At 52.8% G+C, this 26,590-nt stretch overlaps 12 protein-coding genes across 12 annotated transcripts; 5 read left to right on the forward strand and 7 right to left on the reverse strand.

Moving 5' to 3' along the window:
* Positions 1 to 86: 86 nt before the first annotated feature.
* Positions 87 to 2,043, reverse strand: BDZ99DRAFT_489679 (uncharacterized protein; the record flags this gene model as incomplete). The annotated part of the gene is made up of 3 exons (XM_033723000.1): positions 87 to 1,033; positions 1,100 to 1,882; positions 2,025 to 2,043. 3 exons carry the CDS (start codon positions 2,041 to 2,043, stop codon positions 87 to 89), a joined length of 1,749 nt encoding a protein of 582 aa, XP_033574188.1.
* A 3,166-nt stretch (positions 2,044 to 5,209) lies between these two features.
* BDZ99DRAFT_392454 (RTA1-domain-containing protein) lies at positions 5,210 to 6,388 on the forward strand (the record flags this gene model as incomplete). The annotated part of the gene is made up of 3 exons (XM_033715786.1): positions 5,210 to 5,530; positions 5,609 to 6,214; positions 6,248 to 6,388. 3 exons carry the CDS (start codon positions 5,210 to 5,212, stop codon positions 6,386 to 6,388), a joined length of 1,068 nt encoding a protein of 355 aa, XP_033574189.1.
* Positions 6,389 to 7,367: 979 nt separating this feature from the next.
* Positions 7,368 to 9,576, reverse strand: BDZ99DRAFT_337271 (uncharacterized protein; the record flags this gene model as incomplete). The annotated part of the gene is made up of 3 exons (XM_033714312.1): positions 7,368 to 8,305; positions 8,354 to 8,947; positions 9,114 to 9,576. Coding segments are annotated over 3 exons (1,995 nt in total), but the record flags the coding sequence as incomplete, so codon positions are not given.
* A 540-nt stretch (positions 9,577 to 10,116) lies between these two features.
* Positions 10,117 to 11,862, reverse strand: BDZ99DRAFT_421198 (Dolichyl-diphosphooligosaccharide-protein glycosyltransferase 48kDa subunit). The gene is made up of 3 exons (XM_033716944.1): positions 11,696 to 11,862; positions 10,773 to 11,611; positions 10,117 to 10,708 (listed from the first exon to the last, which is right to left on the reverse strand). The coding sequence occupies exons 1-3, from the start codon at positions 11,835 to 11,837 to the stop codon at positions 10,289 to 10,291; spliced, it is 1,401 nt and encodes a 466-aa protein (XP_033574191.1). The 5' UTR covers positions 11,838 to 11,862; the 3' UTR covers positions 10,117 to 10,288.
* A 243-nt stretch (positions 11,863 to 12,105) lies between these two features.
* On the forward strand, positions 12,106 to 12,420 carry BDZ99DRAFT_392976 (NADH-ubiquinone oxidoreductase 9.5 kDa subunit; the record flags this gene model as incomplete). The annotated part of the gene is made up of 2 exons (XM_033715820.1): positions 12,106 to 12,295; positions 12,377 to 12,420. 2 exons carry the CDS (start codon positions 12,106 to 12,108, stop codon positions 12,418 to 12,420), a joined length of 234 nt encoding a protein of 77 aa, XP_033574192.1.
* A 198-nt stretch (positions 12,421 to 12,618) lies between these two features.
* Positions 12,619 to 14,258, reverse strand: BDZ99DRAFT_536533 (uncharacterized protein; the record flags this gene model as incomplete). The annotated part of the gene is made up of 2 exons (XM_033726580.1): positions 12,619 to 13,965; positions 14,040 to 14,258. 2 exons carry the CDS (start codon positions 14,256 to 14,258, stop codon positions 12,928 to 12,930), a joined length of 1,257 nt encoding a protein of 418 aa, XP_033574193.1. The 3' UTR covers positions 12,619 to 12,927.
* A 2,501-nt stretch (positions 14,259 to 16,759) lies between these two features.
* On the reverse strand, positions 16,760 to 18,183 carry BDZ99DRAFT_465149 (uncharacterized protein). Its single transcript, XM_033720483.1, has one exon. The coding sequence runs from the start codon at positions 18,174 to 18,176 to the stop codon at positions 17,082 to 17,084; it is 1,095 nt and encodes a 364-aa protein (XP_033574194.1). The 5' UTR covers positions 18,177 to 18,183; the 3' UTR covers positions 16,760 to 17,081.
* Positions 18,184 to 19,868: 1,685 nt separating this feature from the next.
* Positions 19,869 to 21,223, reverse strand: BDZ99DRAFT_465150 (uncharacterized protein). The gene is made up of 3 exons (XM_033720484.1): positions 20,766 to 21,223; positions 20,245 to 20,713; positions 19,869 to 20,195 (listed from the first exon to the last, which is right to left on the reverse strand). Exons 1-2 carry the CDS (start codon positions 20,862 to 20,864, stop codon positions 20,288 to 20,290), a joined length of 525 nt encoding a protein of 174 aa, XP_033574195.1. The 5' UTR covers positions 20,865 to 21,223; the 3' UTR covers positions 19,869 to 20,195; positions 20,245 to 20,287.
* BDZ99DRAFT_76641 (uncharacterized protein) lies at positions 20,989 to 21,372 on the reverse strand. The gene has a single exon (XM_033728882.1). It carries the CDS (start codon positions 21,278 to 21,280, stop codon positions 21,080 to 21,082), a length of 201 nt encoding a protein of 66 aa, XP_033574196.1. The 5' UTR covers positions 21,281 to 21,372; the 3' UTR covers positions 20,989 to 21,079.
* A 549-nt stretch (positions 21,373 to 21,921) lies between these two features.
* Positions 21,922 to 22,747, forward strand: BDZ99DRAFT_76660 (uncharacterized protein). The gene has a single exon (XM_033728883.1). It carries the CDS (start codon positions 22,125 to 22,127, stop codon positions 22,605 to 22,607), a length of 483 nt encoding a protein of 160 aa, XP_033574197.1. The 5' UTR covers positions 21,922 to 22,124; the 3' UTR covers positions 22,608 to 22,747.
* A 1,193-nt stretch (positions 22,748 to 23,940) lies between these two features.
* BDZ99DRAFT_76677 (zf-DHHC-domain-containing protein) lies at positions 23,941 to 25,229 on the forward strand. Its single transcript, XM_033728884.1, has 2 exons — positions 23,941 to 24,149; positions 24,208 to 25,229. The coding sequence occupies exons 1-2, from the start codon at positions 24,035 to 24,037 to the stop codon at positions 24,933 to 24,935; spliced, it is 843 nt and encodes a 280-aa protein (XP_033574198.1). The 5' UTR covers positions 23,941 to 24,034; the 3' UTR covers positions 24,936 to 25,229.
* A 1-nt stretch (position 25,230) lies between these two features.
* Positions 25,231 to 25,893, forward strand: BDZ99DRAFT_76678 (uncharacterized protein). Its single transcript, XM_033728885.1, has one exon. It carries the CDS (start codon positions 25,328 to 25,330, stop codon positions 25,826 to 25,828), a length of 501 nt encoding a protein of 166 aa, XP_033574199.1. The 5' UTR covers positions 25,231 to 25,327; the 3' UTR covers positions 25,829 to 25,893.
* Positions 25,894 to 26,590: the final 697 nt, after the last annotated feature.

A 26,590-nucleotide genomic window follows, 5' to 3' on the forward strand; every position in this document is an offset into this window, starting at 1 on the left:
TGGAGGACTTTCAGGAGGCAGAGCCCGAAAAGTAGAAAGGAGAAGAACACGCGAACATGAACGGCCCACCCCGCCCAGTCCAGAAGCTACGCTCCGTTGGCAGCCTTGCCACCTCCACGAGCTTGAGAGCCGCTGGTGTGCCTAAGGTTCGGACCTGGCGGATGATTCTCATGGTAACCGTTAGAAGCGGCATGCGCTTGCACAGCGTTGTCCGCGGGAGCCAGAGCAGGAATGTCGTCGTATTCGTCGTCGTAATATTCTTCCTCTTGCTGGTCTAACGGTGCATTGTCAAGTGGCTGATCGTATCGCTGGTTCGGAGGCGGATTCTGAGCTTGCTGGTTGGCATTCGCGTTGTTCTTTGCAGCATTCTTGGTTCCCTTCTTTCCTTTCCGGCCCTTCATCCTTGCTTTCTCCAGCAATCGGCGCTTCTCGGCCAAACGCTTCCGCTCTTTTCTATCCTTGATCTCGTACTGTCGGACCAGAGCTTCAGGGGGCGATCCAAAAATACTTTCGTACTCGCAGAACTCGCATATCCAAATATCCTCTCTGCTGGGCGGATGATGATAGTTGGTGTATTCCTGCTGCAACTTGCGTTGGCGGGCGGCCAAAGCATATATCTTCCCGGGCTTGCGTCTCGGCTTCCTAGGCTGCTGTGCTCCCGGCTGTGCCTGTGGCTGGGGTTTGCTGCTAGCCTGCTGGTTCCCATTCATGTTAGGGCTGGTCTGGGTTCCTTGCGTGGTCCGAGGTTGGGAGGATTGAGGTTGTCCACCTCTGTGTGAAGCCTTTTCTGGCGCGTTGGTGTATCCTCTAGCTTGAAGACTGTCGGGTGGTGCAAAGTTGCCATTCTGTTGCCCCGGCCAGACCATTTTATTGGCCGAGTCTGACGGTATGCTAAAGGTGAATTGGGAGTTATCAGGCGTCTTGGCGGCTTGCTGTTGCAGTAGACTAACGTTTTCGTTCCCAGCTTGACTTTGCTCCGCCTGTGCGTTGGCGATTGCAGCGGATATAATGCCGCCTTGCTCAGGTGGGTTTCCTATAGAGAATCGTTAGCATGTATCAGCCTTTCTACCACATTCTCACGTGCCTTTGCTCTGCGCACCAGCACCGTTGTAGTCCCGCTTAGCACCACTGGTCGTCTTTCCTGCATTCATGGCGTTTGTAGATGTCCCTAACACCCGCCGCTCTGGTGTCCGTCCGGACCTCGCATAGCGGCCTCGTCCAGCCCCAGATATGCCCGTGCCCGAAGAGCTAGTCTGCATTGCCGAAGATCCAGAACCATAGTAGTGTCCTACTCCTCCCTCGCCATCGTCATGTGCCGCTGGATCCCGAGCATGAGAAATGCCCATGCTCGCCATCTCCGCTGTCAAGTTGTTGTGATGTGCGCTGATGCTCCCCATGTTAGGAATTTTGCGCTTCTTCTTGTTGTTTGTATTCTCGAAAGACTCGTACCCGTCGGCAGACGATGACGCCGAGCTCGGCTTCGAAAATGCTGCAGAGGCACCCGACTTTGTCCCCAATAGACTCCGAGAGTACGGTTGTACGCTCGGCGAAGATTGAAGAGCAGCGGCCCGGTCGTCTTCCTCCTCGTCGCTGTCCAGCTCGGAATGGTCGTGGCCACAATGGCAGGTATGAGGTTCGTGGTCGCCACGCTGGACCCGACTCGCGGCAACTCCCGACACTTTGTCAAGCTGGCTGTAGGGGAAGCTGAACAGAGGAGCAGAGCTTGGGGGCGCCGGCGGATAGACGATGGAGTCGGCTTGCTCGGGGGAAAGACGGGCGCGGAGGCGACGCTTTGGAAGAGGTCGAATCGGGCGGTCAGGGTACATGGGCGAAGTCGTGTCTGGCGAGTGCTGCAGTGGTGAAGACCGGGACCACTCGTAGCCTGTAAACGCGAGGGCAGTAGTCAGCAGATATCCCAACGTTTGAGCGACGAGATAGAGCGGCATGATGCCCACGGTGAAGTAGAACGAGGAGAAGAAATTCGGTTGCGCGGTTGAGGTGGTGGTGGCCGTCGAGATACGCACCCGCAGTGGCTGCTGCCATGTTTACACAGTTCCTCCAACAATCTCGGCGAACAATATTACTACAGTGATGGATCCAACGGCGGGGGGGGGTCTAGTCAGAGGTCTATCGGGGTCTGCTGGCGGTATCTTCGCCCAGCGGAAACAGCCAATGCAGGTCTATCCAACAGCAATGCTCTACAGCAGGAGTGATGATGCAGCGGGGAAATTTACAGTGCAGGCGCAGGTCGAGGAGGCTGTGGGTGTTCGGGTGTAGTGGTGGGTTGCTGAGGTGCATACAAATGACAAAATGGAGCGATTAGAGATTCGCCAGCTACCGAGCAACGTGTCAACGCCGGCCAGACACCACGACACCAGGAACCGCAGGTTGAAGAGAGTGGACACGTACCTTTGATGACAGCAGATGGCAGCAGAGCAGTTTGATGTTGGTTGAGAGGAAGCACAGTGCAGCGTCGCCATCCATGTCGGTTTCTAGAAGACGCAGAGGCGCTAATATGAAAAGGGGATTGGTAATAGAGCGTCTTCTCCTTTCTCATCCAATCTGCGACGGACGTGCTCCATTCACTCCTTGCAATTTCGAGTCGTCTATGTGTTGTGTCTTTCCAGACATTCCAGCCTCTGGTCATTCTGTCTACGAACTTGGGAGCCTTTCCATCTATACGCAGCCGTGATGGCAACCCAACTTGCTTCGGGCCAAACCGATGTCGTCTCGAAGTACCCATTAGTCAATCTCAATTCGGCCGAAGACCTCGGTCAGCGTGCTTGTGGCATCGCCGAAGAGGAGGCCATTAGGCAGAGACCTGAAATGCATCATCATGGGGCTTAATCTCGTGTAGCTAGAACTGTGGTGTTTTCAGATGCATTCCGGACGTCCTTTTGTCCGTTATGTCTCTACCTGCTTTTATAAATCTAACAAAATCAACTTGTTGAAGATCCACATTGAAGATCCACACTGTCACAGCAGAATGCCTGCATCTCTCAGGCAACATCTGCTGTTGGAGATGTCGGCCGCCGGAATGGTGGCGGCATTTGTCAGATAGGATTCTGATCAGCCTCAGCTCCCCTGGATCAGTATAGTCAAGTCTCAGCTCCGCCAATCTCCAAGTCACACTTGAGCACACGTAGCCTCTCTGAATAACAGCCAGATCTCAATGGGTAGATTTTCCCTCTTGTGTGGCTACTTGTGGAACGTACGACGTAGCAAATTCGGATGAGAGGTGTTCCAGGCTTGTTTGTATGTTGACTTATAACTTTATCTTCGTCTCCGTATAGACCAGGTTGCCTGAATATGATACCAAATTCTCTACCAACGTTGCTATCTTTCAATCGGACTCAAAATAATGCACTGACAAGAGTCGACTTGCACGTGACTCTCGGATCGGAATAACTCCCCTCCCGTAGATACTGAAAACCCTCCCCACCTGCACGTCGTCATCTTGCCCCTCATCTTCAAGATGTCCTGGATTTGAGCACTGTAAGGCAAACCCAAGAGTTCGATGAATAACGACTGTTATCCATTCCCCTCCGTCGCCCTCCGCGTCTTCGGGGGTGCATTAGGCCCGGGCGTAAGCTTCCCATCCCAACTTCTCCTCCACCAGTACCTGAAGCTGATACCGAGCTCTACAGGCCATTCGAGGCTCCTTGTAGCAGCACGTAGAGCTTTAGCGCCAGATGTGCAAAAAGACCATTTAGTAACTGATTTCAACTCTCCCGCCTAGCGGCGTCATAGGATTCCGTAGAACTTCGCTCGACAATTCTCGGTCCAACTCGAATACAATGAACATAATTACCAGATACTGGGATGCCATAAAAGAATTGGTCCTATGGTGGACGTCGAATAGGCGCTGATAGGCTTATAAAAGCGCGTGCGCCGGTGCTGGGAGCGGTGATTGAGGGCGTGGACGTTGAGTTCTGGCGCATGATGGCTGAGAATTACACCACTTGAAGAGCGACCGCCTCCCCCGCAGCAGACTTCCAAATGTTGCTCTGGCGTAAGTGAGTGGAGTGGAGTATACAACGGCCGGGTTCGGGGACAGCCGTATCTGATACGCCCATGTGGCTGCATATGAACGTTGCAAGGTTCCCGAGGTCAAGTGCAGGTACTGAGCGGCTGTCTGACGGCTGTACCACGTTATAGGCGTTGTAGGGCTGCTGACTGGTAGGGGCATGATGCTGGAGGTTTTATGCTTAAGCTGAAAGTGACAAACTAATAGCGGTAGAAGAGTCGAAACATCTCTCCCAATTTCATATTTGATAGCACTCACTTTGCATGCCCAGGTCGAGGGCCTTAATGCTATCAGTGGAAATGCAGCTTAGTGTGTATACCCACACCACGGACGTGTATATGCATCCTTCGCAAAACTGACAGGATAAATAGCCCAAAGTGGTGCACGAAGGTCTTGGAAGGATTCTCACGTCTTCCCCGGCCTGCTAGGGAATCTCTGCGGATAATGAGTGCTGATAGGCTGATGTTTTAATAACCAAGTCCGCACAAAGGTAGCAACTTACTGGTGGGTTTATGAAGAATAGCGAAGTGAAGGTGGATTACCCCAAGACTCCTTTGGTGTTCAAACAAGCTTCAAGAATCGGCATTCCTCAGATGCCCCATTGGGTCGTAGATAGCTCAAGCGCCATCTCGGTTTCGCATTACTTGCCGGCGTCCTCGGGCCAACGTTCAGACCGACAACCAGGATACGTCGTATCCAGCTCGGGCTCCCTGTCCTTCCCCCAATCACGCCCTCAACCACCGTCTCGGCTGGCCATGCATCCGCACAAGCCTTCCCCGATGCAGTGATAGCCCGCTGGCTTTGTCTTTAAGCGACCCGCGGCTGCATTCGAGGCGTGCGCTTGAATCACGCCTACAAATCACTGCTACAATATATCATGACTCTCCCCACGCGCCTGAGGGGGCAAGAGGTGCGTCGTGAAGAGCGAGTTTTGCGTATATACACAGAGCACGTCACGACGGATTCTTCTTCATCTCGAACGCGTGCAGCGTTACGGCGACGCTCTCTTTCTTGTTATAGACAGCCTTGCGATCCCTTTCTTTCTTGTTAAGACATTAGCCTTCTCCTCGAGTCTGCTCCCTTCAACCGTGGTCCATTCATAATCACTCTTCTCAAAATCTAACCCTTATAAATCCTGTCAAACCCTTGGGACACCAGCGCTGAAGCGCACCCACCACCACGATGTCGTCCCTCACCACCACCGTCTTCGAGCTCGTTGCCCGCAACAGTAGCAAACCCGACTACGCCGCCATCCGCAACTATCGCGACCACTGCACCCTCTCCACCTGTGCCTTATCAGACTCCTACTGGGGCTACCGCCCCTCGCTGCCCGCCAATTCCTTCTTCCTCGCCATCTTCGCCATCTCAACCGGCCTCTACCTCGTGCAAGCCTTGCTCTCAAAGCGCTTCCTCGGCTTCACAATCGCCATGGTCTCCGGGTGCCTACTAGAAGTGATCGGCTACGTAGGGCGGATATTGAGCTACTTCAACCCCTTCAAAGAGGTAGCTTCCCCCCCCCCCCCCCCCCCCCCCCAAAGCCCAAACCCACCACAACCCGAACTAACACGCACCCCCCTTTAGCCCGGCTTCCTCATGCAAATCGTCTGCCTCACCATCGCCCCGGCCTTCATGGCCGCCGGCATCTACCTCTGCCTCTCGCGCATCGTGACGACCTTCGGCGCGCAAAACTCGCGCATCGCACCCCTCTCCTACCCGCGCATCTTCATCCCCTGCGACCTCATCTCGCTGCTGCTGCAAGCTGCGGGCGGCGGCCTCGCCTCGGCCGCCTCCCACACCAACAGAGACCCTACGCCCGGCAACAACATCATGATCGCCGGCCTCAGCATGCAGGTCGCGACGCTCTTCGTCTTCATGCTGCTCGCGTCCGACTTCGCCGTGCGCACGCTGAACCGCGTGCGCCGCCTCGGCCGCGAGCGGGCGCTGGACCCCACGCACGCGCGGCTGCGCGCCAGCTGGGCCTTCCAGGGGTTCTTGGTCGCGCTGGCGTTCGCGACGCTGTGTATTTTCACGCGCTCGGTGTATCGGGTCGCCGAGTTGAGCGAGGGGTGGAATGGGCATTTGATTAAGACGCAGAAGTACTTCATTGGGCTTGAGGGCGCGATTGTGGGGTTGGCGGTGTTGGCGCTGAATGTGTTCCATCCCGGGCTGTGCTTTCGGGAGGGGTATGTGGAGAGGGCGCGGTGGGGGTTTGGGGCGCAGAAGGGGGTGGTGAGGCAGAAGAAGGTGGGGGGCAGGACGTGGTATGGAAAGAAGAGGGTGGGGCAGAGTGCGGAGCAGCAGCAGGAGGAGGGTGTTATGGGGACCCCGGTTAGTGAGGAGGAGGTTAAGGGGTCGTTGTAGAGATGGATGAATGGTTGGTGTGAGGTGGGAGACGTAGAGTTTTAGTCGAGAGCATTTGGATACCTCGTTCCAGTATGGAATCACTACTTCATATATTGTACATGAATATGGTATAACAGCTTACCAGACTCAATTTATTAGACATTCTCGAACTATACATGCGCGCTCCGTGTATATCGTCCTCTGATAGATAGAATTGTCCATGACAGAAAGAGACGTCGACCAAACTGAAAAACTGCCATTCGGCGCGAAGAACTCCTAACCAGAGCAACGCGCCCTACCGTATTGTTGTGTGTCTTGTTTTGTTTAATAGACTGAGCTTCTGGTACCAGGGCTTCTTTTTTCCAGTCCTTTTAGCCAAAGCAACTAGTTCATCCCATCTCTCTCCGTCAAAGAATTTGTCAGTCACCCTCATCAGCTCGTTGCATTTCCCTGTCTTGCAATGCCGGTGTTGACATACGGCCCCATGCAGAATCATCTCTTTCAGTAAGTCATACAATAGTCTCCCAGGCCACAGCCACCCAAATCTCTCGGCTGTATTCAGAAAATTGGCCCAGACGGAGCCAAGGGGTGGGCCTAATATGTGATTTGGATTCGCTCCATGTCGGAGCAGGACAGACACCACTTCCAAGGAGGGGTAGTGGCGTTGGGATATGATTGGGAAACATAAAGCTGCGGCTAGGAGTGATGCGCGTTGTATTGGTGTGAAGGATGTTTTCTGTTGGTCGAACTTGAGCAGCACGTATCTCTCGAGTCTTTGCGAGGCGGCCAGTTCCAGGAATGAGTAAACCCCCCAGGACTCCCATACAGCCCATCTACCTGCCGACCTGAACTTAGATAGGACCTTGTGTAACCCTTCTATGAGCTGTTTGAGATCAATTGAAGAGGTACTCGCGCGTATTTCGACTTCTCTAGCGTTGGCGAAGAAAAGGCTGATCAAGCTTTTGAATGGCTTATTGGTTTCAGTGTCCATTGTCGTAATCTGAGCGAGCAGAGTTTTGCAGATAGCAATATTTGCGTCAAATGTGGTGCCAGCCCAGCTTGACAGGAGCGTCTGCATATCCTTGCTCATGAGGAAGTCCTTCACAGTTCTGTGCAAGAAATCTACTCGCTTCACGTCGTCTCGCTTTAGAAACGGCAGCTCTAGCTCTTCGTCCGCAGTAATCTCCAGAAGTCCTTTGCATCTTCCGTTGAGCCTCTTTTGTATCTCAGTCGTCCTAAAATGAAGTTCTGCAGAGCTTTCGGGTATTTGTTCCATCTTCAGTGCAAAGTCGGGATCCTCTTCCTCCATATCGAGAAACCAGTAGATTTTTGGGGCCAAAGGCTCGGTCGTTGCAATGGCGACTTGAAATGCCCGTGCAGTTTGAGCCTGATAGATGCTGTCAAGTGAGGTGAATATGTGCATGAAGAAGGCCTCCAGATCGCTAGGAAATTGTCTAAGACGTCGTTGGAGGTCTATGATCCTGTCGGAGTTTTGAAGCCCTTCCACTAGCGAACGTACTACTAGGAATACCCACAGAAACACTCCCTGAGCTTTATCGACTACTTCTCGTGCGATTTCTTCGCCCCGGGGGTCCCTTTCAATTAGTTTCTGGAACTCGGGACGTTGCACAAGATTGGTATGAACATAAGTTCGAATATCGTCGCGGTTCACATCTTGTAGGTAGACTTTGCGTATCGGATCAGCGCCAAAAGCTTCCTCGAAGACATTCCAAGGTCTGCTAGAAGCGCAGATCTTGACATTTGACGAATTCACTAAGCTCTTGAGGACAGTGATGAGATCTTGGTGGTCGCCTTCATACTCATCCAGGCCGTCAATGAAGAAGCAAAATTTCGTGGATGAGATTCGGTGTTCTTTAAGCCGCCGGAAAGCCCCCAGAAGCTCTTGACGGGTCCATGGAATGTTTGTCTCACTTTCTATTGCCCTAGTCGCTTCTCTAGCCCCCCAGAGTTGGGAAGCTGGACCGTCGTGAAGAGTGTCTTCTTCCCAGCGCGACGGAAATATCTTAGGGACAAGATCTGGGTGCTTCCTGAGTACCTGATACAATAAGGACTGTAACAAGCCTTCTTGTGATTTCTGCAAGTCGGTCCCAGCGATCCAAAAGAAGAAGCTCGCCATAGCTAATTCTTTCGTTCCAGACCACAAACGGAGATTGGCTGTGGTTTCGCGATCATCCACCAAATATTTCATCAACGTGCTTTTACCAGACCCCGGCTTGCCACTGATCCAAAATATGGCATCGTCATCAGCTTGGAGCCAAGGAATGAAATAGGTCGAGGCAATCCACCGAAATGTCTCTGGATGGGCATCCGCAATTTTTGAGTGTCGAAATCTCATTGTTGGGAAACAAAGACTTCTTAATATGATCAGAGATGATACGGTTTTGTTGCCCCTCTCCTCGATTTCTAAGAGCTTTGAGGCCTCTACAGTAATGTCGAGTGGTTCCGGAGGATGGGTACAGCTGGCTGATATCGAAGAATGTTCTGGAGTGGTGTTATCTTTCATTTTCTTGCGTGTCTTTATGGGATTTTGTCCCTGGGGCTGGTGTGCAAGCTCCGCTGCCAGACGAGAAAATGTGGTAGTGATCTCGAGTTTCATATCAGCGATGTAGGAGGCCAAATCGGTTCCGGTTCATCTATTCTCGCTCTGCAAAAGGCGTATTGCGGTGAGAATTGACGATTGCTGATTTCTGAAGTCATAATAATGCTTTAGAGGTTTTGAGACTTGAGTAGATGGAAGCATACTGCAACATAGCTTGGGTCTGCCTCGTGAGCTGAAGTGAAAGTTGCGATTTGTAGGTTTCCAGTTTCTTTTTCATCGCTTCAATCTTGGACTGCTTCCATACACTGGCCAACGCAGTAGTAAAGCTCGCCCATTTCCTGTGAGTCCCCGTAGCCTTCAGACTGTGGAGAGCGGCTACCAATTGGTCTCCAGCTGCCTTACATTGCTGTGCCAGAGACTTGAGCTCATCATCCATAGGATACCCGGCCGAATTCGTCGATGGTGTTGAGGTCAGACGCGCACAGAGTGTTTGAAGTCCGGTCGCGATCGTGATCATCTCTTGTGTCTCTTCGGATACGCCATTGATGGATCGATATATCGCGGTGGATTGCGAGAAAAGCTTTGAGGTGAAATCGACAAATTGTATGATGTTAGCAGCCAGGCCAAGGACCGCAAGAGATTCCATGGTGCGGAGCGAGTTGCAGAGGATGGATGAGCGAGATTGTTGGAGACGGATAAGTTGAGCAGCTGCCTGAGATGTCGACAAGGCTGAAGGTCTAGCCTTGGCCAGCCTCTATTAATTGGCTGAGATGTCTACGAAGCTGAATTTCCAGCCTGTCTGCCCTGCGCGATGTGCGGCTGTGTGCATGCATTTGCGCCCCTGTTGTCTGCATTGGACGTGCCAGTTTCAATTGGGGGATCACTGCGAAGGTGTCTTCCTCCATCTGCGAAAACATTTCGGACTCTGTGATGGAAGACTAGGTAGGAAGCTTGCCACGCTCGCATAAGGCGATGGCAAGGACGCGGATGTAGCTTAGATGGGGCAGGTTTTACCGAAAGTGAGGTTGTGAGATGGCCAAATAATGGCTTGGCATGAATACCAAACCCAAAGAGGCTCAGAAAGCTGTAGCCCAGACATCTCCGATCGCTCAATCAAGCACATCGTGAAGTCAGGATGATGTCCTGTGCCACTCACACTTGTATTCCAACTCAGAACGGACGCTTAGTAGTCTAAACACTTTTGATAGCATTCAAGATAAAGATACAGACAAACACCATCCCAAACCGATACCCAGAAGAAGGAAATGTGTCTATATCGATACACCAACTACCTTCAGTCCATCTCATCCTCCCAGTTTTCCTCCATCCACCAATCCTATCTCTTGTGCCAAATAGACTTACTGCGTCTTCTTCACCCCCTTCTCAACCCCCTCGCTATACAGCCACAACGCCACAAACGCAACCCACCCAGCCACCGTGACCCAGATGCCCCCGACCCATACCCACGCGGCGCTGATGTTCCAGCTCCGCGGCCACTCATCGTGGGCGAAATGCCTGACGGTGACCTGACGCTTCTCATCCACGGACGTCAGGAACGGCCGCTTGTAGTTTACGCGGAAATTGAAAATGCCGTGCTGATCTGGCAAGACGAAGGAAGTGCCGAAGATAGTGCTGTTGGCGGTTTGCGCTAGCGGGGTGAGGGAGAGGCGGTGGAAAGGGGAGAGCATGCTGAACTCGAGCTGGACGTCGTCGGTGGCGGGTGGCGTGAAGGGGGAGAGGTGGGTGGAGGTGTATTCGGAGAGTTCGATTGTGAATGACTGCGTGAATCGTTAATACTAGTGACTGGAAGGGATGGGGATAGCAGGAGAGAGGGAGACATACCACATCCGTCTTAATACGATAGATACCCGGATTATGCTCCGGCACACCCACAGCGCTCTCATTCACATTCTTCTTCCCCTCATTCAGATAATGCTGCAGCCGTCCCACCTTCAGCACACCAGTCTCCTTGAACGTCCACTCAGACACCTTCGCCGCAAACGCACGATTAGCCGTGGTCGTCTGCTCCTTTCCACCCACAGCGCCGACCTTAGCATCGAACCACTCGTTCTGCAGCATCTCCGTGCTACCAACCACCGTGAAGCGAGCCGAATTCCGCGCCTGCATCGCCGACACAAGCGACAGCTGCTCGCCGACCGCGAACGGGTCTTCCACGATCTCGGCCTCGTCCTTCGGGTTGTAGCTGTATGCGGAGCTCCCCGCGCGCAGAATCGGCGCGAGATGCGGCGTCGCGTTCCCAAGACCTTGTCCGACAGCGCGGGGGACGGCAATCGTGCCGTCGACCTCGAAGTAGTTCTTCACGTCCGCACGCAGCGCCTTCGGGGCGGGAACCAGGAGCACATCGTGCTTCTCGCCCGCCGAGACGGTGTCGTAGTTGAAGTGGTCGACGACGAGGGTGTTGCGATCGGAGGGTAGGTGGATGTCGAGTTCGAGGAGCAGCGAGACGATAGCGCTCGGGGTGGGGTGGTCGGCGGAGAGGGTGAGCAGGACGTTGCCGTCCTTCTTGAGGAACTCGAGGAGGAGCTTCGGGGTGAGGGCCGGTCCGAGGCCTTTTGTCTTGGGCGGGAAGAGGATGAGGTGGTCGTAGGCGCGTTCGCCGTGCTTGAAGATGGAGAGTTTGTCGTTTTTGGGGGACTCGAAGGAGAGGGTGTAGCCGCGGCCTAAAGAACCGTATCATGAGAACTACTCAGATATAAAGAGAGAAGGGATTGAATTGAGGAAATGTTGGAAATGTGAACACCCACCTCGCAAGTCATCCCAGAATTCCGAATACTTGTCCTTCTCCGCCAGCTCTTCCAGCACTACTAGCAACCTACTCCCGCTCGAACTCAATGCCTGCACCGCTCCCAGCAGCGCCAGCACTAGGAAAGAAAAAAGCCAGCGCATGGTGCCTGTCGTATGTCGTGTCGTGTTTCTTGTTGCTATCCAGCCTGAAGCGGGAGACGTATGCATAGACGTAGCTCCATTCCGCCAAGCCCTCTCCCAGAATCCCCGAGCTCTCGCCGACCCACTTCACCCAACTCCCAACCTCAAACCCTCACCTCCAACCGCCTCCCCAAGCTCGCCACAACCTCAATTCCCCCGCGGAACCCCCCAATCGCACGCCGGTGCCCCCGCCTAACCACCTACTCTCTCTTCGCCGCGCGAACCCGCAATGTCGACCGCCGGCCCCTACTTCTTCAAACAGCCGCTCCGCTACATGCGCTGGGCCGCCCACGAAAAACCCGCCATCTTCTACTCGCTCATCGTCGGCTCGCTGGGGCCCGTCAGCATGGTGACGGTGCCGCCGGTTCGGAGGTACTTTGGGGATGAGGACAGGCCGAAGATACCGCTGACGTATCCGAGTATGTATATCAGTTTTGCCAAAGCGCGGGAAGATTGGAGTTGGGTGGGATGTGAGATGATGGGGCTAATGGTGCGTGTAGTACCGAAGGGACCGCGGCAGATTCCGGAGGGGTACGATGATTAGATGCTGAGGGGGTGTGGGAGGGCGGAGGGCGATTGATATCACGCGGAGGGAGCACTGAGCGAGTGTTTGATGGAGGGAGAGGAGGATTGACTACTGTATAAACATTGCCGAGTCGGGCGACGGCTTGGTCTGAGCTTGAATGCATCCACTTCCACCCCAAAACATCGAAAACCCAAGGAAATAGACAGTTGAGTGGGACACCAATATCAAATTAGGTCCTTTTGAACGCCGATGGCTGAGGGCCGTCAAAGCCTGATTAGCAGTGACAAAACCAAGGAAAGACAGAACTGGGGGGGAGGTCAAATATCAAGGTTGGGGCTTTTGATCGCTGTTAACACTTGATAGACACCGGATTGAGCTCAGGTGTCCTGGAAGTCGCCCAATGTCGCCCAAATCCGAGCCAACAGTAAATGAGACCAAGCAGAACAGAGAGAATTTCAACACAAACACGGTGAATGCTGAAAGGTGAGAATGCTTGCTGACGGGCCAGCTCCAAGCATTCCTCCCCTACTCCCTGACTCTCTTGTTGTCCGCATTAGCCTCCAAGTCCTCATCCCAGTCGATCTCATTCTCGTCATTCTCATGAGTCTCATCCCTCACTCTCTTCTGCCCCAAGATGGGTCCCTTCTTTACCCACGGAAAGTCGGCCTTGTCCACGACGGTGCACGTCAGCCACGGAACCTTGAACTTCCCCGTATCCAACGCACTCTCGCTCTCCAACAGCCCACTCTTGGCAACACTCCCCTTGACCACCTCTTTCAGCTCCAGCAGATGATTTTCAAACACATTCTGCCCCTTCTTCGTCATCGGGAAGTTCCTGAAGAACGGCGCAATCGTCTGCCGGCTGAGATACTTGTCTCCCGCCTCGCTCAACTGCTTGTACAGCGCATACCCGCCATCCTTAGCGCGGAAGGTCTTGTCCTGGATGATCTGCTGCATCAGCCACTGCCGGAACAGACACACGGCCATCCACATCATGATATCCGCGGCGTAGGTGTCGCGCTTCACTGGGGCCGCATTGGGCGGGTGGGTGATGCCACCGGGGTACATCACCCCCATCTGCAGCTCGAGCGCGCGACGCTGGCGACTGAGGTGGTCGGCGTGCTTCAGACACACCCGCTTGACGTCCTTCCCCAGCGCGCTCTTCTGCGCCGAGGAGAACTCGTTCCAGCGGCCCACAAGATGGACAACCGCTTCCTTGAAGATGATCTCGGACGTGATGCGCACGGCCAGATCGACCCACTCGAGCGGGTTGTTGGCGATGGAGCGGAAGAGCACCTGGCCCTGCTTGATGAGCGCGAGGTCGATGTTCTTCGACACCGCGGCGACGGAGCCAAGGTACTCGGCGACTTCGATCAGGCCGATGGCGTCCTCGAGCGCGGACTGGATGCCCACGTCGTTGAGGGTCAGCTCCTGCCCGTAGAAGGTGCCGATGATGCCCGTGTAGTACTCGAAGTACTTGGTCGGGACCTTGCCGTTCTCGTTTAGCGGGATCATGGTGCCGTAGGAGGGGTTCTGGATTAGCTGGCCCATGGTGTCGAGTTCCTGTGCGTATGCTGTGTCAGATTCTTTTCCGAGAGCTTCTGGTTCTGCTTTGGGGGACTGCTTACGCGTGCAACTAGTCTACCAACGCTGTTCCCATTGACGCCGACGCCGCGAAGCTCGATGCGCCAGCGGATCGTTACGCCCTGCTGCTTGGCGCGCTGGCAGAGCACCGCCGCGAACTCATGCGTCAGGATGCTAGCGAAGCGCTTCGAGTGGCGGGCGAGAACGCTGGAGTGCAGCGGCAGGACCTTGTCGTAGGCTAGCACGAGCTGGACGTCCGGAGCTGGGTCCATGCTCATGATGGCGGTTGGCTGGCGTTGTTGTGTTTGGAAGAGAGGGGGTTGGAAGGAGGATGAAAGGGGTGAGGTGCGTTGTGAGGTAGGTTGAGAGGAAACACGGAGGGTCTGTGCGATGTTTATGTAGGTTGGCAGGTGTGAGGAAGACTTCGCGTCTTATGACGCTAACGCGTTTGCACGCGACGTTTCTTCACCAGATCACGGGCAAGGTGTCTTCAGAAAGGTCAGGTGGCTGAAATGGGAGGACTGAGGATGTGAAGTTCTGCGAGACGAAGTCGCATGAGGTGAAACGAAGTTGATGGTAGTAAGCTGGCCTCGTAGGAGTATACGTAGTTGGTTTGGGTTGAAGCCATGCGCTTTGTTGTTGACGTGAGAGAGCGAGGTTGTGTTGTTTACATGGTGAGTTGAAGCTCTCAAGGCCGCACCGCTCCCTAACTTTCCCAGCTTGCAGGGTTCGGCTTAAACTTCTGGAGACGTACGAGAAGGATAAGAAGAGGCACTCGAATGCAGCCGTGATTTCGCATGCTACTGATGTGGACGCTGTACTAGACCATAAAGTGGAGATTTCTTTTGATGTTGTGAGAAGCATGAACGGGAGCCAGTCCGTCCGATCTGGAGTCAATTTCGGCGAGTTATTGATACAGTCTCTAAATTAGGCCGTGGGAACTAGTGACACGTCACACGTACAAACGGCAGCTGTGAAATGGCACGCGCAAGAGATCACTAGTGAGGTCCTCTCCTAAGGCCTTAAATATCATTTAATTTTGAGTGGTCAATAACGTATCTAGCAGCTTTATGCAGTGGTCACCCTGGTGGGTGTGCTATGCGTTGCCAGCGCCGAGGGTTCGATTCCCAAGGTTGTTGGACCGTGAATCATGTATTTGCACTCGATAAGAGGCTGCATGGTTTTCGGAGTGGAGGCGGACCGATCCTGAAGTAGTTAATCAATGGGGTCCGCCATGACGGTCAGGCTGGGGGCCGTCTGAAATGTAAGTCTTAGTTTGTTTTTTTGGGTGTAAGCTCTTTTTTTTCCTTCCAACCCTACTTTGGGTTGGGACGGAAAGGTTCCGATGACAGAATTATGATTCCCCGATATGGTCACCGATTAAGGTGAATCCCCACAACGTCAAATGCGCTTCTGGTAGCAGTGCTACCTACGTAGGCTATAAGATTTTTCTTTTTGGCTGGTCAGGAAAACGGGACAGCAGACGAAGGCTTTCGAATCGGGCTGGAAGATTTAGGGAGATATTGATGCGGCAAGAAGTATGAAGTGGAGCCAGTCCGTACGACTCAGTGTTGCAGTGGGAGTGGCGCATGCGGATTCGGGAGCAGGAGTTGCATATATCGAGATGGTCTAGACTTGATGCTTTATATTCCCTAAGCGGATGCTTGATGTTTTGGCAGCCACGCGATACAGGTTTCTCGTGGAGTTCTTTCAGAGTCAAGGAGACGTCCCAAGCCGCTGAGGAGCAATCAGCAGAGAGTGACTTTGACGTTACGTTTTCAGAGTTTCCAAACCTCTTGCAGGACTTTGCCGTGTTTTGAACTTCGTCAGCGTTCTTCTCACTATGATCTGATCTGTCGATTTTCGCGACGAGAAACCCATGAAACATGTGAAGAGAACGATGCTCCGTGCGAGCCAACACGTTCGCCCTCGGATTGAAAAGCACACGATGACGCTATCTCAAGGCTTCTAACACACTACAAGAATTTCAAGCGAGATATCATATGTGAAACAGCGTAATCATTGTCGAGATTATGTTAAAAAAAATGGTTCTCTACTCCGGAACCTTCCTTGACCTTTCCATTCATCCAAACCAATCATTCCGGTCCCATCGTGACCCCTCCGATGAGATTCCTTGATGATGCGGATAGCTTACCGCACCATTTTTACGCTTCCATGGCACATCTACGTGTAACAAAAATTAGCAGCGGTTCATTCCCAGTATTCGAGTAGGAGATTAAGAAGGCTTACGAAAACAAATATGTTCTTTCATCCACGTATATCCCTTCATCATCCAAGTTTTCGGTGGCCGGGCGCGGCTTTGCGTTGGCTTCGGGTTCTCTCCCGTGGAAGGAAACGGGGCGCGAGGCTGGGAGGGCGAGGACATGTTGCTACCCATGGTCATATCCTATTGCTCGTGAATGATGTGTAAGACGGTAAAACAATGGGAATGTATGTATTCTATATCTAGCCACTCTAGGCTGTGCTGAAAGTCTTCTGCCTAGATAGAACTAGTTAGCCTTGCGTATATTGCACTTTGTGGTAATGTCTACTCAGCCACCTTGGACCATGTCGCCAGTTCCGGATCGAGGACAGCACCTTGGCAAGCCAAGCACAACTCTGAACATTGGGTGTGACACAGCCCTCTGAGCTTCTTGAAGTGTGTGGTGGGAGAAGCCAGGATGTGTGGATAGGCGCTCCGTCTTTCGTGGTCAAGAGAGTTAGCGTGAAGTCTCACGTGACGATCACGGGATTTTGAGCTTGAACCTTAAGTAGGGTTTACGGAGGTACCGTTGCTATTTAAACTCTTATATGTCCTGTTTAGTACTTGAGCGTTCTTATGTACGAAATTAAGAGTTGGCCGACAGTATCGTTCCTCTCGCCCATAACCCCTCTTGTAAAGGTGTGAATTTGATGAGCTTGACTTCTTCAATTTGGTCCGATTGTGCTGAAATCTAGCCTAGGCGCGTATATTCACACACATCTAGGTGCTTTTAGCGTTTTTGGCTGCGAGGCGATTACCGTTGCAGTTGCAATGTGCAGATGGAGGTTTTGTGCAGATAGAGTCACAGCCTCGCGAGCCAGCTATTCGGTCATCAAACGGGCAACCCACGCTCCTCCCTCTTCCTCAATGCATTCTCTTTCCACGCCCGAAATGCAGCAACTCGTTCCTCTCTCGGTAGATTGCCGAAAGTATGTCCAGCGTCGTGATGTTCTAGTGTCCGCAACACCGTTCCGATCTTAAACAGCGCAAAATGTTCCCCATTCACTCTGAACTGAATACTTCCGATTCTCTCATGTAAAACCATACCATACTTCGCCGTGTGGTAGCCCATTTCAAGTAGGCTCAAGAAGCGAAGCATGAGGAAACTAGCGAGCCACTCGGGCCTCAGGACTTTGTCCTCCTCCTCCCCCTGGTATAATGCGGATTGGTTGTAGTACCGCGTGTGCTTCCAATTCTCCCCAATAGGGCGAGCAGTCTCGCCGTAGATTTCTTCCTTGTCGTTCTTGCCGACGAAATTTAGATCCAGATTCTTGATGGTGACTTCCCGATCAACAGACGAATCGGTATGCGGCACAGGTCCGCGCCTCAGCACATATTCCAGCAGGTAATAGAAGAGCCACATTAGCCAAGGTGGCGCGCCGTTCCCTTGACCCCATCCACTCATCCATTTGGGTAGAATCTTTTCGGAACCACAGATCCGGAACGTAACATTCACCTGATCGAGCTGGTTGGAGAGCCTGGGGACGGACAACCAGCTGGGCCATAGCGAGTTCTCGTTGGAAAAGATTACATCGAGCTCGTACGGAAGATTGAGCCGAGCGAGCGCAGCAGCGGTCTCGGAGGAGACTTGGTGGTTTACGAGGAGCAGAGGGGCGCTGTTGGAGATGTAAACGCGCGGTTCAAAGTACAATGGCGTTCGGCTATGATACCAGGCGTCGAAGCCGGATATTTCTTCTGCTTGCCATTCTGTAGCTGAGGGCGATCGAGGCTCCGCCTCACTAGTATCTTGCGGAGGTGCTCGGGAAGAGGATATGACGAGTTCGAGAATTGTATCGCGGATTTCACGGGGAAGAGAGAGGAGAGGAGAAGGGGTGATCGGATCTAAGCTATTCCGCGCCGTACTTGGAGGATTCTTGCTTCCCAAGAAAGATCTTCGTTTGAGTTGTTTGCGAATGCGTGGGATCATCTTTGCTACACATTGAGGATGAATGTTGATCGTTGCGGCAGCCATCAGGCTCAGACCCCTCCAAGGATGATCAGGTGACTATTTCGAGATGTTACTTTTTGTTAGAACCTCCCCATCTATTATACAATAAGAGACACACTAGTCACGTTCCGGAAATTTGATGGCTCACAGTGGTTTCTTATCTTCTTGTGGTTGTAGTGGATCGTGGCCAATCAGCGTATAGCTACAGAAGAACGGAGTTTCTCTCAAGACCTTTGGTTGACCAAGGCGATGTTTGAGACCAGCGTAAAGTATGCGCCTCCCGTATGGCCTAGGGAGTCTTGTGGGTTTTCTACCATGATAGAGCCGGTAAAGGTATTGCAGTATAGTCCAACGAGAACAACACGTGACCCAAACTTGACCTCACATCAGCATCTCTACATCTGCACAGTAAATAACCACTCAACAACCTTCTAATTTCGACGAGGAAGCGAAAGTCTAGAACCTTTACACCGCCCCCTCGTCAAGTCGCCTATTCGCACAAGGCTGTCTTCCCCCGGGCGTTGTTGTCTAACAAGGCTATCGAGCCACCCGCTCCTCCCTCGGACACCGCAGCGCACATCATCCACACCTCACCACTTACCACTTCCCCAAAACAATTCATTCCCCACACCACCACCATCGCCACACAAAATTCAAGCCCCCCATGTAAAGGATGCACCAGGCGAAGGCCGATTACAAGGAATGTGGAGGCTCAAGTGCACCCGATCCTGCAAGCCGGGAGCCTCATCTTTGAATTGACCGCACACGTCACCCCCGTGTAGACTCACGCTCCATGAACCTCGGAATCGCCTCAGAAGGCGTACGGGAGGGAAAACATTGCCGGTTTGGTAGTTTGTGATGGCTGCCTGGCCTGAGGCCGCCCAGAGACTGCGACCACCTGCACGTTGCCTTTGCGTCGTGACCCGTGACCCGTGAGGGCACAAGAGAAAGCTAGCCCAAGAGCTGAAAGGGCGATTGGGAAATCAGAGGTATATGAGATGCGCCTTGGGTATCAATATCAACCTGACGGCGAGTTCCCGTCGCCGGAAGTCCGAGAGTTTTGAGGGAAAGCAAGGTTGTTCAAGTTGCCCAAATCCGCCGCTGCTGGAGCCTACGGGCACCCGCATTACGCGCAAATCACGTTGGTTGGGCTCATGAAAGGCACACATGAGGGAGATTGCCCTTTCGCACCTTGAAGCCAGCGTCGGCATCTCCGGCAGTGCTGCTGTCCACTCGAATAGACACGAGCTGATGTCGCACCTCCGCAAATGTGTACCTGGACATGGGGGTCTGTGGTGAGAGTACCACTTATGATTGTCGCCCCTTCTCTACGCCCTCGTAGTAGCCTCACCTCAGCTCGTGTCTGGCACGGAGATTAGACCCATCCATGGGCGGCGCCACAACCGCCGCCGTCCCCTGCCATTGTCTCAAACTCAAATGTGACTGCTGGCCTTTATAAGGGCGACTGGGCGGGAGTGGCTGTGCGTTGGGCAGAGAGGCGACACAGTGAGGTGAGTGGTTGCACTTTTCTACAGTGTTGAGATGAGATGAGGAGTTGATGGTCTGTAGGAAGGCGGATTGGCGAAACATGGAAGACTGCCGCACTTGAGGAGTTCGCAACTTAGGCGAAATTCGCATAGGTGAAAAAGCATGCAAAAAGCCAATATGTAATGTCAATCAGGTATAATTCATGCCAGGTATCCAGCCTCGCGAGGGAAGTGAATCTTAAAGAGATAAGGGCGCCACCAGGATGCTTGCTTGCTGAAACGCCAAAGAGATTCCCAACATGCTCGACAAATCAACGATAGCTCAAAACAAATAGGAACTTAAAGAAAACCCAGGTCCGGATAAAGAGAACTCTGCGCGGTAGGATGTGCATAAACACCGGAGATTCTGTAGCCACCCATTTACAGGCACAGAACAGATGCTCCTCTCAAGGATGCTCAAAAGACCTTCAAAAGCGCTTGCAATTGTGCCTACAATTCGCCGAAAAGAAACCTATCGTTCGTTAGTTTGACTTTGTGTACAGGATAAATGGAACGCTTACGCTACAGCAATTTGATTGTGACAAATGCGGACCTCCTCAATCACTAAACATACTCGATCTTGCAGTCTTTGCACTTCACTTCCCCACACATTGGGCATCCCACCGTCATAGGTCCCAGACCGCCATCGCCACATTTGCAGCAGTACCAGACCCAGCCCTTACCACCATCAGTCGGGTCTCCGCAAGGGATTGAGTCGTTGCCATGAGTGTGGTGCACAGGGAGATGTGCGGTAGAAAACGACTGATGATCGAATAGATTGTGGTGATGGGCGCGGATTTCGTTGGATACGGTGTCAATGGTGGGTATAGTAGGCCTAGGCGACGGCATCGGGGCCAAATTGTGACCATAGGAGTCAGAAGCGCTGACTAGAACTTTGCCGACGAAAGACATGACAGGCGTGGAACCTGGTAGGCGAGGATCGTCGTCAAAGTCAACACACTCCTTGCTATCTGAACTGCATCCATCGCACTTGAAGACAATTAGCATCATTGGAGAAACAGCTGAACGGACAAACACATACCCCTTTATGGCCACAGTTGATACAAGAGGGTTGTATGGTGATGTTTTGTGGGCCGTCTCCACACTGGCAGCAGTAATAGTAAGTACTAGGGCCGCGCATTGTCGGGCCTTCAAGTTTGGATTGTACCGCCATTGGATCGGTGGTGTGTCGTGGAGTGGAAGTGAGGACAGTGATTGAAAGGGGTGATTGACGGAGTGGTTGAGATGATAATGCAGTGATTATCAGGGTGATTGCTTAAATATCAACGAAAGGAGAAGCAGCCTGAGGAGTGAAGGACGCATGGCTGAGCTATAGCTGGAAGAGAATGACAATGCCTAGGTGCCTTGAGGCCGCAGGCATCTGGAGGACCAAGTGAGCTGAGACAAAGGGCAAAAAGGGCGTCGGGCAATGGTGGCCGTGAGAGCTGCGCAAATTAGCCCACGGGAGTCATAGAGGGCGAAAGCAATGAGAGTTCCGGGTATGAGAAGTGGACCCTTGAGAAACGAGAAGAGGAACGTCAGGGGTAAACAGGGCATGATGACGACGGTATGGTTGGATATCAGCCATACCGCGGGACAGGCTAATAGGGCGAGTCACTTGCAGCTGTGGTTGGCAGACTGGGCAGACCGATACCGAGCTCAGGCGCCGGAAAAACAGTAGGCGTAGATGATAGTGAGGCGAGGAAGCAAGTTGTAGGAGGTGGCGGAGCCGGTATTCCAGGATGGAAGCGAAAGACCATGGTGGTCCTACGCAAAATGCCGGCGAGAAGCATAGCAGACGAGATGCGTGCCGGGTATGTTATGTCGGAGGAGTAATGTGATCAGTACATGGGCGTAGGCTTGGGCCTTTGGCCATTCAGGTGTGCGGTAGTGGAAGATCCGTTTGTGACTGGGTGGAGGCCTTCGTCGGAGAGCCCGTGATATGAGCTCAAATGACTAAATGGGATCCCGGTGTATGCCTTTTTTTGCCTTCGAACTAAGGGAACTAGTGAGCATCACAACGAAAGGGAGTATCTCACGCCGAGACGTTTGTCGAAGATCGTAATGAAACGGTGAGTAGGCACAACAGTCGTCTCGGCGGCATCGAGCTGCCTGCTTGAACATGTTCAACCCCTGAGAGGCCCTCCTGAATGTGATGAGGCCGGTGGGTATAAGTGCGGCCGATAAGAGCACTTAAACAGGGATACAGCACAACGTGACTTGTGAACGCCAATAGCGAAATACAAAATAACAATATTCATAGATAACAGTGATAATAAGGCGCGTCGAGCATTCAGCCAAGGACATTCAAACTAGCAAGAAATCGATTGGCAAGGAGGCTGTGCTGGGCGAGAGACGTGACCGTTGGGCAGAGACGTCGAGCTCTAAGGCAAATCGTAGTATGCGGGCTGAGGCAATGCGGCCGCGCGGCGTAGCTACACAAGAGCTTGGTTTAACATCTCCTGACTTCGCGACGACGCGGTTTGGAGGCCACAGGCGGATACACGGCCACATCGCGGCCGTAGGGTGGCCTCGACGTCCGCTGCCGGACCGTCACACTGCAAAGCCGAGCACTAGTCCCATCTTTCAAGTCGTGACTGTGGGGAGGAACTCGCCTAAGCTACTCAAGTCTTCTCGCCCAAGCTCCTCAAGTCTTCTCGCCCTCGGCGCGGACGACATCGCCAAAGGTATTTCAAGGACCTGGCTTTGCACGGCCTCCTCCTGTTCAGCTACGTGTATCCGCCTTGATCATGCGCGTCCGGTGGCTTTGCGAAGGGCGAGGCGGTTGTATGAGGCGGCGATGAGGCAGTCGGTGAAGAGGGCATCGTTGGGCAGACCCGCGAAAGGACTTCCAGGGGATGGCAGAGCTCTATGTCCCTGTTAGCTAGCAGATGTTGGAGCATAGGGAGGGAATGAGAGCGCTCAGCCCCCGCGATGCTCCAAGGTGCGTCCACCTGCACTTTCTTCAGTGCCTAATGTTCTCATGGTTCCGTTTCGGCACACTCGGAGTGCTGCCTGGCTAGACAAGTAGAGCAAGGCATAAACAGCAAAGCTGTTGACCAACAACGGCCTTGGAGCACAGCCTTGGGGCCGCCTCACGTGGAGCCCGTCGAGGGAAAGTTGCGGTGAGCAGTTGAAAAGATAACCAGGCGCAGCTCATCTTTTATATCGAGCTCAGCCTTACGACGGACTGTTCTTGAGCCTCAATTCTCTCGCGGCGTGTCTTTTTAGGTACGCCAGGGCTAATAGGTGGTCTATTGTGGCATGCTATCTCGCATGTGTGAGGTATCGGTCCACCTAAATGGTCCCCGTCGGAGCATAGCTGGCGCGTCTTATGATGGGGCGGCCGATGAGGGTAGTTTTGGGCCCCGAAGGCACAAGGCTGAGAAGGCAGAAGAGTGTCAGGAATGTTAGCCCCGTCGCCTTCTTTCCCGGTGAGTGAAAATGAACATTTTGCGACGCCTGAGGAAGCTATTGACCGCGGATCCGGGCGCATCTAGGCGCAATGAATGGTCCATGAATACCGGTGAAGATATATTTTTATCAGAAGGTTGGAGATTGTCCAACTGCGGGCGCGTTGGAGTTGAGCTGAGGGGTGTTGTCGCTTTCTTTTCTTTCCGCTATACTGATTGCGTCATAGTTGATCAGTAAGCGCACCCTACATACTTTTGGAGTAGAAACGCCTTCCTTTGAGAGTATCGCGCGGCTGAATTGAGACGCATTGGATTCTTATTGATGGTGGAGGATGGGATTGTGTATTAATCAAGTGTGAGGATAATGTCGTGAAGTTAGATTTGCATTGATCAACCATATCGATCCTAGCTATTAATAGGCTGAGCCTAAATAGAGCGCTCTCGCGTGCCCAATTATCGAGACTCACCACCATTCCTTGAATACCAGCATCCGGTGCCAGGACTATCCTGTGTGCGGCTCTTTGCCAGCAACTTAGGTGTTCTCGAGATTTTAGTCTACTGGTTGTTCTCAACCTGCTCAGGTTGAATCGAGTTTGAATTCTCAAGGATAAGTCGGAGCACCTCAAGCAGTCGTAGAGAGGCGTACATAAAGGTCTGAGGCTCTAGAGAGAAATAGCACGTATAGAGAGGGGGGAGAAGGAAAGGAGAGACGTCACGTGCCATAGTAACGCCACCAATGGGATGTAATGCCAAGGCCTGTCTAGCCGTCTCGACTGCGACCTCATCCGCGTCGCGACCAGCTGTACCAACCTTCGGCCTGCCTCATCTGCACCGCATGGCCCCTCGGCGTCTACCAGCAACTCGTCAAGCCTGATGCGCCGTGTGCTTGTCATCCTCCATGCCGCGAACACCCGTCGAGAGGGCTGTGTCCCGTTGGACAGCCATCATTATTCCGCTCATATTGATCGGCTCCGCAGCTTATGGAACATGGTGCATAGTAGTGAAAGTCGCAGGTCAGTCACTTGTTAGCTCAGACTGTTAGGCTGCTACACTGATGCTGACGATTTACAGTCGAGTACCTGCTTAATCCTCCTAAATCGTACCGAGCCAACTTTCATATACACCCCCGACGGGGAGCCGCCATCGCCGTTCTCGTTCTATACTTTATCTTGCTGTTCTTAATGGCCATCACGTACTTCCGCACCCTTCAGGTGATATGGATGGATCCCGGGTATATTCCTCTCGGAAATGCCTCGCAGAAGGGAGGTATACCAGGCTCGGAGTTCACAACGAAGGACGCTTTCGTCTGTGATAGCAGCGGGAAGCCCCGGTTCTGTGACCATTGCAACAACTTCAAGCCAGACCGTACACATCACTGCAGTGAGGTTGAACGCTGTGTGCGCCGCATGGACCATTTCTGTCCTTGGGCGGGAGGCATCATATCGGAGCACAACATGAAGTTCTTTTTGCAGTTCCTGTTTTACGGCTTCTTCTACAACTTCTTCTTGATTGTCACCCTGGGTGTTCTGATGCAGGAGCGAAAGCACAAGGTGAGTCGCTACTTTTTTTATCCTAGCTTCGTCCATAAGTCTGTGCACACCCGTTCGCCATTGTTGGGAGTGGCCCCGTGTTGGTTTCCGGTCAGGACATTATACTATATCATGTGTTCTATTGTCTATACTCGCTCTCTACACACCTTCATACAACGAGAGGCCATAATTCTGTGCACACGCGTTTGTCACTGCGGGGTGCCCCTATTGAGTTTCCAAGATCCAGGCGCAATGCCAAGCTTTATGTAGCAGAAGCTGAGCTGCCTCTTGACTGAACGGTTTCCTGGCAACGGGATTGCTCCTCACAGTTTATGTCTGGCTTGCAAAGCGGCACTCAAGCATTGGTATCGGTGTGCCCAGATGTTTGGCGTAGTCCCACAGCTCCTCGAAGGACTTCCGCGGAGTTAGGAGGGAGGCCTTCCGACATTGTCACCATGTAGAGGCTTTCCATTCGATGGGTGGTGCTACTACTCATTTGCTACTGTTCGGGGTGGGCCAACGTGGATCCCGAAATCTAGGCGCGATGTCACATTACATCCAGCAGAATCTGAGCTAACTTCTGATCGTAGACTGGACACTATGAAACCACGTGGATCGTAGCCATAGCTCTTGCTTCCGTCTTCGGCCTGTTTTCCTTCGGAATGAGCATCAGCTCGCTCGTTTCCACCGCACGAAACTTAACGACAATCGAAAATCTCAATAAAGGCCACGTCGTTTATAGTCTCGCAGTCTTTACTGGCACCGGGCCCATGCAACAACCCAAAGGAGAGAAAACTGTTTTCGCTCGGAACTTCACCATTCTACAAACCGATCCGGGCGACAATCCATGGGACCTTGGTGTAGTTCGCAACATGAAGAGCATTCTAGGCAACAGATATCTCGACTGGGTCCTTCCGATCAAATACAGTCCTTGTACAAAACACGATCGCGCGGACGGCCACTTCGAATTCGGGCCGGTCTTGGAGAAAGTGAAGCAAAGAGCCGGACTGAACCCGGACCAATCCAGGCGAAGAAGCCACAGACGGCGCTCCAGCCACCGAAGCCACCGATCGCATCAAAGCCATAAGAGCCACAGGAGTCGCGCAGAGAATCCGAATAGCAACATCGCTGACGAGAGGCCACGCGCTCCCGGACCGGAATGAATGCTGTTAATTGCGCAAGGAATGCGACAACTTTCTGGAGTTGAGCTCTATTCGCCGTAAGAAGCGTCACGGGATCGATACGCCCGCCGAATCCCGAACAGCTCACTGCCTAGGGAAGAGATTGGCCAAATCATCTCACGCGCCCGTCTCCAGGCTGAGAGATTGTGATACGGCCCCATTCAGCTAGGCCAGTTTCGGCTCCCAATGCCGAAAATTGGTAGAGTGCGGGGCGGACAGATAGGCGCGTCAGCGTCACCAGAAGAGCGGCCTGGCTACGACAGAGTGAGAAAGCTAGCCATTCATAGCAATTTGCTTGTTTCCTTTCCATCTTTGATAACTGGCATCGCGTTGCGTCTTCGAGCGTCACTTCAAGAACAGCATTCGCCATCTTCTCTCCGTCTGTAGTCGCAAGCGCAAGCGCAAGCATTCAAATTCGTATTATTTTTAATTTATGAAGAAATATATCATTCTTAATTCTCTTGGAAAGACGCATTTGTTTGTCTTTTTCTTACCGCCGTCTGCAGTGTCTCAAGGCAATTCCAGGCCTCGGAACTGGATATAAGACTCGCGACAGTGTGATTCCGACTAGCCTTTGGCGGCTCGTGACTCTGCCTGATTCATGATGCCACGCCAGGAGCCGCTATATTGCAGTCAAAATCGATCAGAGATTTTGATCTTTTTGGACTCTGGCTACATTCCTGGACTAGCTTCGAAGCGGTAGCTGGCCCATCACAAGTACTTAAATGCGCGCCTGGTTCTCGC

Source organism: Mytilinidion resinicola, assembly GCF_010093595.1.
Source record: "Mytilinidion resinicola strain CBS 304.34 unplaced genomic scaffold BDZ99scaffold_14, whole genome shotgun sequence".
NCBI classification, from domain to species: domain Eukaryota; kingdom Fungi; phylum Ascomycota; class Dothideomycetes; order Mytilinidiales; family Mytilinidiaceae; genus Mytilinidion; species Mytilinidion resinicola.